Below are 16072 nucleotides of genomic sequence, written 5' to 3' on the forward strand. Positions count from 1 at the left end.
TGAAGATAAAGACAGCCATCTACACACCAAGGAAAGACTGAGGCCACAGGAGAAACCCACTCTGCCCACAGTTCAGTCTTAGACATCAAGCCTCCAGCGCCATGAGATAATACATTTCTGTTGTTTAAGCCACCGAGTCTGTGGTGCTTTGTTATGGCCACCCTCGGAGACGAATATACCCTCACGACACACTTTTCCTACAGATGAGGAAAGAGGCTCAGACACCTTAACTGACCTGCTACCTAAAGGCAGAGCTTAGATCCCAGTCCACGTTGAACTTGGCCCAAACCCATCTTTCTGCCTCACTGGCTCATAGCATAATAGCAGGCTGACAAATGGAAGTCAGAGAGGAAAGAGTAAAAAGACAAGAATCCTGGAAACAGGCAGGACAGAGATTTCGGAGGGTGTGGTGGAGGGGGTGAGCTGGAAATAAGAGACGAAGCAGAATGAGCACTACCATTGGGCACAGGCCTCGATGCCACAGAAGGGGGTACGTGCACCTGGGAGATGGACGGCACATTGTGGCGGAGGGAGAACAGGCCAGGTGAGCCGGCTGAACAAACCCATCCCGGACACACGCTCACCTCCGAGTTAAAACCAATGTTGGAGGGGCGCCTGGGTGGCGCAGTCGGTTAAGCGTCCGACTTCAGCCAGGTCACGATCTCGCGGTCCGTGAGTTCGAGCCCCGCGTCAGGCTCTGGGCTGATGGCTCAGAGCCTGGAGCCTGTTTCCGATTCTGTGTCTCCCTCTCTCTCTGCCCCTCCCCCGTTCATGCTCTGTCTCTCTCTATCCCAAAAATAAATAAGCGTTGAAAAAAAAAAAATTTAAAAAAAAAAACAAAAAAAAAAAACCAATGTTGGAGAGAAATCGGGGTGATCACTACTGGTGAAACTCGTATATCCCCAGACATACTTTGCCTTCCTTAATAATCCTGATGGTCTTCTTCACTGATAAAAGGAGACAAGGATGGGGCGCCTGCGTGGCTCAGCTGGATAAGCGTCCGACTTCAGCTCAGGTCATGGTCTCCCGGTTCGTGAGTTTGAGCCCCGTGTCGGGCTCTGTGCTGACAGCTCCGAGCCTGGAGCCTGCTTTGGATTCTGTGTCTCCCTCTGTCTCTGCCCCTCCCTAGCTCATGCTCTCTCTCTCTCTCTCTCCTTCGAAAATAAATAAACGTTAAAAAAACAAAGAGGAGACAAAGGTTAAGAAAATGAAAGGTCACATTTTGACAGACTCTTTGACTTACTCACTGCTTGGTGCTTGAATTTTTACTTTTTTACTTATTCAGGAATAGAAGAAAAGGATACTTTATTAAACTCCAGAGCATGAGATGAAGAATTTGAAAGTAAGGGGGGGAAAAAAAACCCCAATCACTAAGTCAGCCAAGACAAATTCACCATGAGACCTGCCTCCTGGGTGGTGACATCTGGGGACAGACTAGCCTAATGTCTCTGTGTCACAAGGGAGCAGAGAGGAAAAGCCTTACAGGCATTTCTGGCTGTGCTTTCTCTCCCTCCCTTCTGGAAACTCCTGAGTCCCAAAGGGTCACTGAAGAATTATCCAATTTCCTGTGGATTTCCAGAGCTGTTGGAAACCAGGACAACACTTCTATGTAGAGAATGGAGGCCCTTCCCACTCCTCCCTGAGTCTCCAATGTGCTCAGGACTTATACTGGTGCATGGCCACCTCTGATTTTTTTAATGTTTGTTTATTTTAATTTTTTATAATTTTTTTAATGTTTATTTATTTTTGAGAGAGAAAGAGAGAGAGAAGGAGACAGAGCTTGAGCAGGGGAGGTGCAGCGAGAAGGGAAGACACAGAATCCGAAGCAGGCTCCAGGCTCTGAGCTGTCAGCCCAGAGCCCGACACGGGGCTTGAACTCACGAACTGGGAGATCGTGACCTGAGCTGAAGTCCGACGCTTAACTGACTGAGCCACCCAGGCGCCCCTTTAATTTTTTTTTAATGTTATTTATTTTTGAGAGAGAGAGAGAGAGAGAGAGAGTGCGAGCGGGGTAGAGGCAGAGAGAGAGAAGACAGAGGATCCCAAACAGGCTTTGTGCTGACAGCAGTGAGCCCGACCCGGGGCTCGAACTCACTAACCGCGAGATCATGACCTGAGCCAAAGTCAGGCGCTCAACCAACTGAGGCACCCAGGCGCCCTGCCACCTCTGAACGTCTACTAAGCAGAAGCGCTATGATTCTGGAAACATCTGGCTGTCTACAAAAGCAAACCGTGTAGGGGCGCCTGGGTGGCGCAGTCGGTTAAGCGTCCGACTTCAGCCAGGTCACGATCTCGCGGTCCGGGAGTTCGAGCCCCGCGTCAGGCTCTGGGCTGATGGCTCAGAGCCTGGAGCCTGTTTCCGATTCTGTGTCTCCCTCTCTCTCTGCCCCTCCCCTGTTCATGCTCTGTCTCTCTCTGTCCCAAAAATAAATAAACGTTGAAAAAAAAAAAAAAACAAAAGCAAACTGTGTATACGCTACATGAGCTTCACTAGCCCATGAAAACCCAGTCCACTTAGCAAGCAGCCATCTCCACGGCCACTCCACAGGTGGTGTTCTTCACAACTCCCACCCCCCCCACCCCCGTCTCGCCACTGTCACTCTATCACCACCCTCCCGCCTGCTCAGCTTGGACATCCAAGTGATCTTGGATTCACCCGTTTCCTGCTCTCCCTTCCACTGCTCTGCTTCTCATCTTCCCCCGATTCGGGGCTGAACCTTTTTTTTTTTTTTAATTTTTAATGTTTATTTATTTTTGAGAGAGGGAGAGGGAGGCAGAGTGCAAGCAGGGGATGGACAGAGAGGGAGACACAGAATCTGAAGCAGGCTCCAGGCTCCGAACTGTCCGCACAGAGCCCGACGCAGGGCTCCAACTCGTGAGCCGTGAGATCATGACGCTTAACCAGCCAAAGTTGGACGCTTAACCCACTGAGCCACCCAGGCGCCCCTGTGGCTGAACCTTTGATCCCAGAGGGTCCAACTGACGCCTCCCATGGAAAGTGGGCAATGATTCTCAAAGGCATTATCAGTGGCAGGTAACAGAGCTGGCAGCAAGGGCATATACGTGATTTGCAAAAGCTTTTATGGTAATACTTCCAGGATGCCTGGGTTGCTGGGGTGGTTCCCTCCTACTTGAGAATCAGGCCCGGCTCTGCGTTAACACCAGCACCCTCTCAGGTGAGCCCCCCATTAGCACAGACCTCAACAAGGGCCTCCCCACGCACCGTCGGTTCTCACTGTCCCACGTCCTCCTCTGTATTTCGCCTTGGCCATCTTCCTGAAATCCAGTCTCATTTCCTTGCCAGTGGCTCCCTGTTTCCTATATAATTAACACCCCTCAGCCAGGAGCTGGGGACTTTCTGATTGTATGTAACCTTACTTCCCTTTCCCCCTCACTGCCCTGAGCTCAAGGCTAATCTACGCTGAACAAACTCTGCCTGAACTGTCCACCACCAGAGCTTTGCTCTCAGACGGTTTCCTCTGCCAAGAACGGCTTTTCTTCCACCTCCTCCCACTGAGATCCTGCTCACCCTTCCTGGCCCAGGTCACACACAGTCCCAGACCGCTCCTGATGAAGCTTTCTGCTTTATCCCAGGCTAAGATTACTCTCCCCGTCCTCGGTGCTCCTACCGCCCATCGCAATCGCCCATCGCAATCGTCTGAACTTCTGCTAGAGCTCTTAGCACATTCGTGATGTAAGTTATCTGCAAGTGTCATTCGCCCCCCGGGGCAGTTTCTTACAAACAGAAGACGGCTGAATTTCTTTATGCATGTATTCATTCAGTAAATATTTGTAGAGCAATCACTACCTGCCAAGCATCAGCAGAGAGAAAAGCGATCATATTCCCATTATGTGCCAGGTGGCAAGATTATGCCTATTCCAGAGCAGAGGGCAAGGTCACACGGCCCTCGAATGCAGGTGTTCTTATTCTTCGCACTCTCCCTTCCGAAGAGGAAGCCAAAGTTCTGGCCACATGTGCCAATAAGGGGCAGGATGGGGATTTATCTCCAAGTCTGTCCAACCCCATAGATGTTGCTTTTCGCACAGGATCTAAAGCCCAGAGGTTGAATTCTCTCTCACTAACTACAGTCTGACAACCTGTACCTATTCTTCTCGTCTGAGTTCAGTCCCCCTGCCTCCTGTTTTATCTTCAGCATTTCATCGATGCAGAATTTCATCGATGGCCCACTGTACTCAGTTGGATGAGTAATGGCAGAGTATGTACCCAAAGGACTTGGATGTAAGCAAACTCAGAACTTCCCACGTATGTGAACAGACGCCCTTTCCAAAGGAAAAGCTAGGACCATCAACATGAATAATGATAGTTTTGTGTATTTTTAGGTGTCACATAACATGAAGGCAACATCCTCATGCGTGGTTGAGTTTTGCTTCTAACTACCAAGCAGAGGGCATGGTCAATGACAGGAGGGGGCATAGTGTCGTGGTGCCTAGGGAAAGCCCCCCCAACCTCTCCGCCCATATCCGATGTCACAGTATAAACCTTCCTCCCCAACAGCAACAGCACTTCTGGGCGGGGGACCGAGGAGAGGGGCTCAGGCCTGGGAACCAGCAGTCTACATCCTTCCTGTCATATTTGGACTTCCACGCCCACCTGAGCTCTTGGCCTCCCAGGCTTTGGTGGAGGACACGGTGGGACTTTTGTGGCTACCTGCCCACATGCTAAATCTTTCCCTGGCACCTTTTCCTAACCTGACGGGGGACAGATAAGGCCCCCAACTCCAACCCAAGCCCACTCAAAAGTGATTTTAATCTGAGAAGCCATAAGTAAATTATGGGTTTTATGTGCATCAACATGTACTTTAAGCCATGTGAAGCCGGTCATTTCCAGGCAGCTGCTTATGAAGAAACAAAGGGACTTTGTACAGAGAAATTCCCTAGCCCTGGAGTCATTTTACATCTCTAAAAGAAAAAGGATGCGAAAAATGCACATTTAAGAAGGCATACACATTTCTTAAGGAACTGTAAAACCGTTCCCACAACTTTCGCAAAACCTTGAAAACTAAAGATAATACACTTCCTTTTCAGTTACCAAGCTCAGCATTAAAACATCAACACAAGGGATCAGGGATTTACTCTCCAGATGTTTTATTGTGGTTTGGGAGAGAGTCAAAGCTGCCTCTCTCCGTGGGGAAATAAAACGAGATCTAATTAAAAGTTTACAGTTGAATTACCTTAGAATAGTGGCTCTCTCTCTCCTTCTTGCCACGAAGATGGAGTATTTGTTAAACATGGTTATTCACGTCCATCTTTAAAAAGCTGATCAATTATCCCAATTTACGGCAACAATAATATTTAAGTTCCCACTGAGGCCAACTCACAACAGACATCCATACCGAAAAGGGAATTGCACAGCGCTCTCAACGTGTCATTTGCGAGAAAGTTATGAATTCCTTACCTTGAAAGTCATTATGAGATGAGTAAAATGGAACTCTGCTTCCAGATCCAGTTGGATAGTTACGTTTTCCACGCCTATAGGAGATTTTTTCAAAATTCAAAAAGGAAATAGTAAGGAAAACAGGAACATCTGTGAACGGTTGGGAGTATTTTTCTTGAATTCTCTTTATGCCCCGCACAGAACCCCTCTCGGCGCTCTGACAGTGAGGCTGAAGACAAGACCCCTTGGTCTTGGCTTAGGCGGGGAGGCCCGGGCCAGAATGAACCTTCAGTTTTCCTCAACTCATTCTGGAGCTCCACATATGGACTCTGCTCACCGGAACAAGACACCTGGCGGGAAGCCTGGAGTTGCTGTCAAGAAAGACAGCTTCTGCTTAGGACAAAGTAAAACGTCTTCCCAAATCTAAGCCAAGGGACTCTCCAAGGGGGGAAGGAAGGGGTCCGCTTCCTGTGCACAGCAGGGGTTCAGTTTGCAGCCCAAAGCAGGGGACTTAATCCTCCTGGCGGGGGTGGGGTGGGGTGGGGGGGGGGGGACACAAATATTCCTTTTTTTATGCAGCAGCAAAGAAAATCAGAGCCTACCGTCTGTTACTTACACTCCCATTTAGAAAGACGTTATCCCTGATGGGGAAGCCTTTGGATGCATCGCCACAACCGAAAAAAACAATGCCAGAGACAAAGAATCGGCCAAATAAATAAACTGGCCCAGAACAAATACTAGCGTCTTCCCTTTCAGGGGAAAGCCTGAACAAACAAATGAGCCTTTGCGCTGTCCCCTGAGTCCCCTGAGGGTCGGTCAGTCCCGCCACACAGAAAAGACCACTGGAATTCCAGAGATAGAAAGGACCCCCTCTCTCATCTTGGGCCCTCAAGCCCACCTGTTTGCTAAAGGAGAGCATTTTCCCCTTTCCTGTGCTTGAGAGCACTTTGGGGGTCCACCTTCTAGAGCCTAAGAAGTCTTAACTGCAGGAAGACAGGAATGTGTCAGAATGAATCATGTCACAGGCTGGTGTAGTTTCAGGAAATCAGTAGGACTTTTGAAATAAACTCTCCCACTGGAAAACCGCCAAGGCAATTGTGGGGGGTGGGGGGGTGGTCACTGAAACGGATATGAGTTAGTTGGAATGTTAAAGAAAAACATTATAATCATACTAACTAACCTTATCTAACTTATTAAAAGGAACCGTCTTATAAACCTACTCTGGACATTTCTGAGTGAAATGTTAGCTAAGCAACTACGCAGCTCTTCTCTCCCAGGCTTTTAAAAACCTGCGAGATTTGTTCAAAATGAAGAGATAACAAAAGATAACATAAAGTACCAACAGGACCAGTACCATTTCTGCAATGTAAGAAAATATGCTACAATGGGTACACTAAAAGCACATTCCACTTTAGATTTATAACCTGATAAAAGCAGTAAAGTTTGTATGTGTGTGTGTGTGTGCGCGCGCGCACGCAAGCGCCCGCGCATGTGTGTTTCAATATGGGAAGAAAAATCCACAAAGAAACCAGATCATTCTTCTACAGAGTATTTGACTTCTGTCCGACCTAGAAATAGATCGTTAGGAAGGGTAAGTGAAAAGTAGCTGTACACGCCAACCCTGTTTCTATGCCTGAGCACCGATAATTTAATGCCACCAGGACACTGGACAAAACCCACAGAAAATGGATAAACTCACATCCATAAAGAACATCCCCAACGGTGAGTTATCAGACAACACGGAGGGGACAGTACTCATCAGTCTGACTTTCGGAAGACCAGACTCCAGCCCAACATCATCTGATCTCTTGTGACAGACAACACAAGCCCCTCTACTTGAAGGTCCCTTCCTTCTGACATTTGGGACTCTCTCGTCCAACAAATTCAAAGTTGCAGAAATTGATGACGTCCTGACATAACCAAGAAAAACCCTTCTCTAGAATGACGGCACATGATGAACAACTTTACTGTCTATCAACTTGATACTAATGTTGAGGCATCCTTTTTTTAACTTTTAATTTTTTTAGAGGCATCCTTCTAATTGTCTTTTCATTTCACTGGAAGAATGTGGGCAGGTAGGACACGCTCCCGCTCCCTGTTTGGAATAAGCCCTATGCTATTTCAGAAGTCCTCTGTGACTTAGGTACAGATTTATAGAACCTTCTCTTTCACACTGAACCAAGATAACCTCCTAAAAGAATTGATAAGGCTCTAATCTACATGCTTTCTAAGGACCAGCCTGTCTCAGTCTGGTAACCTATACAGTCCCGTGGCTGACCAATAATCAATCCTCCCTAGAAACCAACAGTTTTCTAGAAAGCATGTGTAACTTCATAATTAATGACAAAGAAGTGTATTAAGGGAGTTCCTCTTTACAGAATGCTAAATGATGGCAAACATCTGAAAATGTCCCAGGCGTAGGGCATATAATAAAAAGATCTAGCACAGTCGATGCTTTCTATGACCATCCCTAGGTTCACTTCTTTGACAGCCAAAATTCTCATACTCTGTTGAAAGATCTAATGGTCCACTGTTAATTAAGAGACACAAGAACTCTACCTTTATTTCCTAAAGTTCAGTCTTCAAGTTTGAAACAAATGCAAAACTAATTTGGGCTTAGTTTCCCGGTGAAGTAACATCAAGTTTAATGAATTTACTAAACCCAAACCCAAAAGGCAAAGGAAGGAAAAAGGGCTGAATTTCCATACTCACTAAAGGGATTGAGTTGGGCATATCCATGTTGACAGAGTCATTGAAAATTTAGACTAAGTGCTGCTTCACAGTACTATTACTGAATTTTCTCGAGATGGAAGGAAGGTGTTGGTAGAAGTAGGGGCTGATTCTGCCCTTTCTTTTGGGGTTGATCCCAAAGAAAGATGCTCTATTTTGGGGAAGATTAAGGGCCTGAAATAGCGCAGGGTCTCCCCCCACCCCGGCCCCATCCTCCCGATACACCCTGCCCCCTGCCCCGTAAAGGCTCCCCTCAGGGTAAGGACCAGGAAATATCCCTTTGGTCCAGCATGAAAGACTGCTTTCTTATAGAAAGTGCATGCTTTAGGAAGGAGGATCAGATTTTACCATGAGAAGTTAGTGCTTCAGGCAGTAAACCTGCCAAAGACCGTAATTACAGGGCAGAGAAATCAATCGAGATTACAAATACCCAGGAGCCTGCGAGCCCCTTCCAGGTGACCAATCTCACTCTACAGAACTTCCCACACCAACCACATACCATTTTCGGATTGCCACCAAATCTTAAGGCGGTTTGGAGCAAACGTAGTGACCACATTTTCAATGAGATGACTGTCAGGATTGAGGGTCTCATGATAAGGATCTTGTGAATTGCATATGAAGCATTTTTTGTCCTCCTGAAAGCAAAGTTAGTTTCATGAGTGTAGGAAGCAATCACACACACACACACACACCAAAAATCGAGCCCACAATACAAAAATCAAACCTGCTTGCTTCAAGAACAATGAATGTGTCCAAATTACTTACATGCCATATAATATGCCTTCCACTTTTTAACTCATGGAGTATGAATTACTCCTGAAAACTTCCTCCACTCTTGTAAATTCAAGGTCAAAAGTAAAAGAAGGCATTGTTTCCACAAGCTAGTACTTGAATCAAAATGAAATTTCTAGGCCTAAGCCTTCATCTCAATGAATAATAGCTAGAGAAGCTTACACTTAAAGTGAGATGTGGAAGAGGTATTAGAAAATTTTTGCTGACATGCTTTAAAGCAAACTGAAAAATGAAAGGAAAAAAAAAAAACCAACTCACGCAGCCTGATTTTCTAAAACCAACATAATGCAGAGGCCAAGTGTTAGGCGAATGTATTTAAGAAGCTTTGGGAAATACAGAACCAGTTTTCCGAGCCTCTGCGCTGCCCCAGCAGTGAATCAAGGGTGGCAGCTTGTAGGGAACATCTACAAACTACTCAGGATATTGGGGAAGTGGGTACCTGCCAGGGTGAACCCACTATAAACAGACCAACTCACACAAGGCCAACATGCACTAAGACGGGCACCCACAGAGGTCCACATACACCTCACGAACAACATTTAAGCAGGGGTGATACTGTGAGGAGGACAATACCCACGGACTGGACTCTTATGTTTGTATTTAGTTAGCTATTAGTTATCACCTTCCTCCCCAAAGGATTTAGGGACTAGTGAGATGTACTAAGACAAAGAGAGGGAACAGAAGTCAGGAATGCAATGGGACCAAATACTGGACAAAATACTTAAGATTCCTGCCTCAGTTTTCAGACCCATTAAAGGCTTGAGAAAAGTGCACACCCAGGCCCTTTCTCTCGGCTCTGGTATCTACAGAGAGCACGCCACGCTTTCACGGCTAATCACGTAAACCAGAGAGTTTAGCTCTGGCTGGCCTGTAAGACAAACAGTTCAATTCTCATTCTGGTCAAAGCCGGTCTCAGAATCTGGTGACTCATTTACAGGATGTCCTCGCCTCTGAGGTGAATGTTAACATAATATTTTAGGTAAAATTTACATGCTAATATTAGAAAAAGTAACATCAACAGCCTTCATTAACTTGTAGTCAAGAAAACTAATACTGGAGAACAATTACCAGAACTTAAAAAAAAAAAAGGTTAATTATAGCCACTCTTCTAATCAGGAGGAAACAGTCTAGACATCTCTGTATAAACCTGGAAGCAAATGAGCGGAATCCACTTGACCACATTCCTCTGGTTTAATTTATCAGGTCTACAGAATGGGCTCCCTTTCTGCTTTGGAAAAGTGACTCCATTTTAAGGCATCTGTGGTGCAAACCGTAGGACATCATCCTTTTCCCAAAGGGCAGGTGTACAGGTAGGCGGATGGGCCAAAATTATAGCAATTGCCTCTGGCCCTTGCCCTGCATGTGAGACTAGCCCGCCTTTGGCTTGCTTTCGAGGCCAGAAATATCCGCATACTTAAAAAAAAAAAAAAAAATCAAGGAAAAGGCTTCTGATTCTAGGTAGCTTATGCTTTGTCTTCTTTTAAAATTAGTTTGGACTTTTTAAAAATAGGACTTTTGAAATCTAAGATCTAGGCCTACTTTTAGAAAGGACACCCTGAAATTTCATTTTGGTCCTCCTCTACCAGGGTGCCATGGCAACCAGGGCATTTGAAAAAGTACCTACTGGAGGATAGATGGGAACAGCACCACACCAGAAAATATTAGGTTCAGTGGCTAGAGTGACCTCACAAGACATCTGTCAGTGCTACAATACCCCTCCCGCAAGCGCAAGACTTAGGAAAAACCCATGATCGCTACTCAGTCTAAGAAAGAGATGATGGACTATCTCTTATGCACATTTCCAAGGAGGACAGATCACAAAACAACAGTGGAGACTTCTGGAGGCCTGGGGTCAGGATCCCGGGCAGGGGCCAGGTCCCGGCGGTCCTGACTTTCCATAGGGACTATGCGGGCGGTGGAGGCGGCAGGAAATGTATGGCGGATGCAACTGTGCAAACGGAGATGGAGCAAAAAAGGGCGAGCAACCCATCTAATCCCGGGACTCCCCGACTGGCCGCGCTTCCTATCTGGATAGCTGGCAGGATGTGGAGTCCCCAGCGCCCGGCCCCTCTGGTCTGGACTGGAGGAGGCGCGCGCGCGCAAAGCCTAGGGCTGGGATCTCTGCCCTCACCTGGAGGTGGCTGACAATACAGTAGGGCTCAGGCTTGTGCAGCCCGCACGTCGAGGTCACCGAGAGCTTTTGTGCTCGGCCGATGAGAAGGTCGCCAGTGGCGGGGTAGCAGCTGCCCTCCGCGCAGCCGTAGCTGAATTCGGGTTCTTGAGCGCGCACTTGGGCTCCGCACAGGGCTGTGGAAAGGGCAGGCGACAGGGGAGGTGGGGAGGAGGGCACAAGCCAGGGGCGAGCCCAAGCGAAACGAACAAGCAGGGGCGGGAAGAGTAGGTTCAGAAGAAAGCAGAATGCACAGAATAGAGGCACAATGGAAAGATGAGTGCGTGAGAGGCCAGGACGTGGAGAGGGTTCGGAAAGAGACACGATGTCAAATTTGTCCAGCAGCCCAGCTCATTCCCGGGAGACCCTCATCTGTCCCGGGCAAGCAGCTCTGGTCACAAAAGGTAGATGTGCAGACCAGCCACCTTGACGTGCCTGTGCCTGGACCTGTGTGCGGGGAGGCGACAGGCGAACCGCCTCTGTGCACGCGAGTAGGCGAGTGAGTGTATGCACCTCGTGCGTGCGGCAGCCTGTGCACCCTCAGTGTGAAACCGTGAGTGTGCGTGCCAGATCTGTGAGTGTGAGGTCACGGATGTGTGTGCGTGCACGCTTGGGGGTCCCGGGCGCTCGGTTGGGGGCGAGGTGGTGGGACTTGCAGGGGACGCCGCTTTCCCGAGCAAGGGGTGAGTGAACAGTCCCTGTGGCTTTGGAGTGGCTTCAACGAACGCTTCGTCATTCCAGGGAAGCACCCGGCCCAGCTGTTTCTGGCGCCATCCGGGGGCAAACAGCGATGGTTAATTGAAGCCACATGGCCCCAGTCAGTTCCCAGGACTAAGCCTGTGCTCAGCTTCGGCACTTGGCTGGGAAAAGGGCTCCAGGGGAGCCCCCCGAGGCGAGCCCCCCAACCCATCCCAGGCAGCCTGCCCCCCGCCCCCCGCAGTGGAGAGACCCACGGTGAACACGCCAAAGGTGCAAAGCCCGAGCAGGGGCCGCGGATCCCCAGTTCTGGGCACCCAGCCTCGGGGATGCGGGTCCGCGGCGATCCTCGCGCGCAGTCCTCAGCCGCCACGGAGGGCGCTGGCGTTTAATCCCGGGGCGCGATTCCCATCCCAGCCCCTCTCCCGCCCCCCCGCCCTCAGGCTCCCGCGAAGCCGGGTCCAACGGCTTGTGGGGTTTCTTCCCAAGCCCACTCCTCTCCCCACCGCCGCGGCGCAATTACCTAAGAAACTGAAAGCGAACACCTGGAGCAGCCCCATGGCCAGTCCCTGCACAGCCGAGGGGACACGGCGGAGGAGGGGAGAACGCACCCGCCGAGCCGCCTGCCCGCTTTCCCCGTCTTCCCTTCTGGAGAGGTGGAGGAAAGAAACACAAAAAGAGAGATCAACTGTTCAGAGAGAGGAGAGGGGCCCTTCCATTTCCTGCCGCTCCCACGGAAGCGGGGGGTCGGAGGGGAAAAAGCGCTCAGCCACTATGTCCTCCTGCCCGGGCGGTGCGAGCGCTCTCCCCGCAGCCCCGAGCCCAAAGAAGGGAATTAGAAAGTTTAGCCTTGGGAGGAACCGGGGGAGGCGCCTCCGCTCATGCGCACACGCGGAGCAGGGGCTGAGGGGGCGGGCGGCCACCGCCGGGGGGAGGGGGTGAGGTCCGGGTCCCACCCTCCCGGGGCGCCTCTTTTGTTTTAAGGCCGCGCCTGCGGTGGCCGCGGGCGCCAGGCTCTCCTGGTCTCCGGCGGGGCCACCCCGGGGTGCGCATCGCCTGCCGGAGCGCGGGGGGGCGGGAGGCGTCTGGGCTGGTGGCGGAGGTAGGTGTCGGGATCGCGGCGAGAGACACCCCCACCCCCTCCCCGGCGGGACCTACCGCGCACTCGGGCGTTTACATTTGCAAGGGGTGAGTCACGAAAGGGTACCCGGGGCCACAAACTCCCGCCCCGAGCGCCCGGGAAAGGCGGGTTAACCCTTTAGAAAGAGGGTCGACCTGTCAGGTTTGTTGCCTTACAAAGAAGGGAATCCGGGATCGCGAAGCTTGGGCTGGACGCGACGTCTCTAATGTCACCACGCGAGGCGACGAAACTGCTATTCCCTAGGCTTCCTTTGCGCGCACATTTATTCTGGACCTGCCACCCAGGTGGCCACGGCATCGAATTGCCCGTTTAATTCTGTTTTAAAAAATCTACTTACCTAAATCCAGACGATGGCTCTAATTAAGGTCGTTTCTCCAACGACACTATTGCTGGTGAAGCGTGTTTCCCATCTCACCGTGACAGGGTTGATTCAACCACGAATGAGACCCCCTTCAGGGTCTCCACAAAGCGCCACCTGGGCAATTGCAGAGAGGGACTCTATGGGGAGAGAGGGCTTCTAATGGCCTTGTGTGCGACCTGTCTGGTTGAATAAGGGGTAAACAGAGCTCGCCCACGTCCTGGGGGCTGGGGAGGGGGGCGGGAAGAGAGGCAGGCGGCGGGACTGCCGCCCTTCCAGTGAACTGGCCCAATTCTGCTGCCTTAGCAGTGGATGGATGGAGTCAAAGCTGGGGTTTGCGCAAAAGTGCCCTGAATAAGGGGAGTACAGTTAGTTGGTAGTCCCTGCAGGAGATTTTGCTTGCTTTTAATTACCCCAGGGAGAAGGGTTTAGTTGGTCAGCTTTTAACTTAGCTGCAATGAAACAGGACCCAGGGAAAGTTTAATCATTAGACCACAAAGTAAAGCTGCTTTATGGGTTTATAAACCTCCTTTCTGCTGAGGAAGGCAGGAGCCTCAGGTCTTGGTGATGCATTAATTATTCACTAAATCAGCACTTGCCCTGTTGCAGCCTCTGGAGATTTTTTTTTGCCTCCAGCTAACGTCCAGGGTCCTTGGTGCTGGCTGGGCAGCCCTGAAAACACAAGAGAAAGCGGGTGCTGTTGTGAGGGTTTAATTTTGCAACGGAGGGTCTTCAGAGCTTAATTAAAAAACATTCAGAGGCAAACGCTTTTCCCCTTGTGGAGCTCTTAATACCCTGGGTCAAAGTTGCTTATTAGTTTTTTATCCGTCCGTACTGCAAGCATCATTCACTTCTGCCTCTTTCACAAGACCTCCCTGCCACTCAGTGGTGATCATTTTCCCTGGTCAGTGTCTTCTCATAGATTGCAAAGAGTTACCTACAGCCCTGAGGCTCTCACCTCATTCTCAGGAGTAAACATTACTGAGACAGTTAAGAGATTTGTTGAGTGGTTTGTTTGGGTTTTTTTTTTTTCTTTTGTTTTTTTTTTTTTTTTAACACGTATGTGCAGGGGCTAGTGTATATAACACATCTTCACCATCTGACCACTCCATTGCTGAATTTGTCTCCATTCCCTGTCCTGGAATGTACTTTTGTCCTGGAAGCAAGTGTTCTCCTCTGACCGGCTAAGTACAATGCTCTCACATGCAAACCTGCCCCATTTCCCCATCTTAAGAAAACCAAAACCCTTCTTTATGCTATATACTCTCTACTCCTTTATTCCGTTTGACTTCTTAGCCCAGGTGCTTGAAAGGATAGTTCGCACTTGTGTTTCCAATCGGTTTCTCCTTCATCCCATTATAACAGAACTCCCATCTCCGCCACTGGTCTCAGTGATGACTGCTGGCCCTCCAACTGCCAAGTGCAATGGCCGTTTTCCCTAGTGGAACGCTCTGTGGTCTATCTCCCATGACCACGCCCTTCTTTTATTTTTTATTTTTATTTTTTAACATTTATTATTGAGAGACAGAGAGAGACAGAGCATGAGCAGGGGAGGGGCCGAGAGACAGGGAGACACAGAATCTGAGCTGTCAGCACAGAGCCTGACGCGGGGCTCGAACTCACAAACCGCGAGATCATGACCTGAGCCGAAGTCGGACGCTTAACTGACTGAGCCACCCAGGCGCCCCGACCACAGCCTTCTTGAGACTTTTCTTCCTTGACTTCCAGGACACCATTCCAAAATTTCCCCATAGGACTGACTCCCTCTCTCCCATTTCTCTTTCCTCTCTCTTTCCCTTAAACATAGGGTGCCCCCAAAGGTTTTGTCTCCAGCTTCTCTTCCTTCTATAACCATTCTCATCGGTGACCAGCCTCTCCACCACCTTCACCTTGGTCCTCCCTACATCTGTAACTCTAGCTTCTACCTTGTTTGGAATTTACATCCAGTTTCTAACAGCCTATTGAAAGCTCTACTTTGATGGCCCAGAAGTACGTGTGCTGCAAAACCTAAGTCACCTCCCCACCCATCCCTCCTAGAACAAAATGTGTTCTTCTGTTTCTAATTTCGGTTATTGGCCCCATGATTCACCTCTGAGCTCAAGACGAGCCTGGGAACAAGACTGGCTATATGATTTGCAGGGCCCAGTGAAAAAGGAAAAAGAGCACGGGGACCCTTTGTTCAAAAATTAATGATTTCAAGATGGTGACAGAGCAGTAAACCTAGCCCGGGACCCTTCAGAGACTGTGCACATCCTCCTTAAATCCTGCCCAGCTTGGGACTCATATTGGACATTTCCATCTCCTTACCTCTTCCTATCACTAGCTCCTGTCATTTCTATCTTACCAGCAACCAGCCACCACGTTCCCTTTGCTCCAACCTCATCACCCTGCCTTAGTTCAGTCTGCCCTCGCGTCTGGTCTGAACCCTGCAGGAGCCTCCCTGGCTGCCGTTTTGATTCCAAACTCTCCCTTTCCGCTGGTCTAATCCTCCCTAACATCACCAGAGGGATTTCTGAGGCACCCCTTTGATCATGTCGTTCCCTTGTTCAAAAGCCTTCAATGGCTTCCCTCTGCCCATGTGAGCTTCCTGAAGTTCCCAACACAGGGCATGCTTTATACTGTGCCTCTCTGTCCCATGGACCCTCCTTGAGCTCACCAGTGTAGTGAACTACCACGCATCTTTGAAGCATCCACTTAAATAGACTTCGTCTCTACCCCCTTTCCACCCCCCAACTCTGTCCACCAGCACCTTGTAAAAGCCTGTTCTGGCGTAAATGACATAACGCTGTA

At 49.5% G+C, this 16072-nt stretch overlaps 1 protein-coding gene and 1 long non-coding RNA gene across 2 annotated transcripts in view; one reads left to right on the forward strand and one right to left on the reverse strand.

Moving 5' to 3' along the window:
- The window catches only part of LAMB1 (laminin subunit beta 1), a 74527-nt gene extending 61881 nt beyond the window's left edge, over positions 1 to 12646 (reverse strand). The window contains exons 1-4 of the mRNA XM_040472945.1: positions 12307 to 12646; positions 11049 to 11224; positions 8625 to 8760; positions 5417 to 5490 (exon numbers count right to left, since the gene is read on the reverse strand). Of these exons, the coding sequence (XP_040328879.1) occupies positions 5417 to 5490; positions 8625 to 8760; positions 11049 to 11224; positions 12307 to 12343 (423 nt within the window). The 5' untranslated portion in view covers positions 12344 to 12646. The remainder of the gene's footprint in view (positions 1 to 5416; positions 5491 to 8624; positions 8761 to 11048; positions 11225 to 12306) is intronic.
- A 45-nt stretch (positions 12647 to 12691) lies between these two features.
- LOC121028901 (uncharacterized) overlaps positions 12692 to 16072 on the forward strand; it is a 41127-nt gene continuing 37746 nt past the window's right edge. The window contains exon 1 of the long non-coding RNA XR_005789489.1: positions 12692 to 12885. This is a non-coding gene — a long non-coding RNA (uncharacterized LOC121028901). The remainder of the gene's footprint in view (positions 12886 to 16072) is intronic.

The sequence above is a fragment of the Herpailurus yagouaroundi genome, unplaced genomic scaffold, assembly GCF_014898765.1.
Source record: "Herpailurus yagouaroundi ecotype Mexico unplaced genomic scaffold, PumYag 100, whole genome shotgun sequence".
Classification (NCBI taxonomy): Eukaryota; Metazoa; Chordata; class Mammalia; order Carnivora; family Felidae; genus Herpailurus; species Herpailurus yagouaroundi.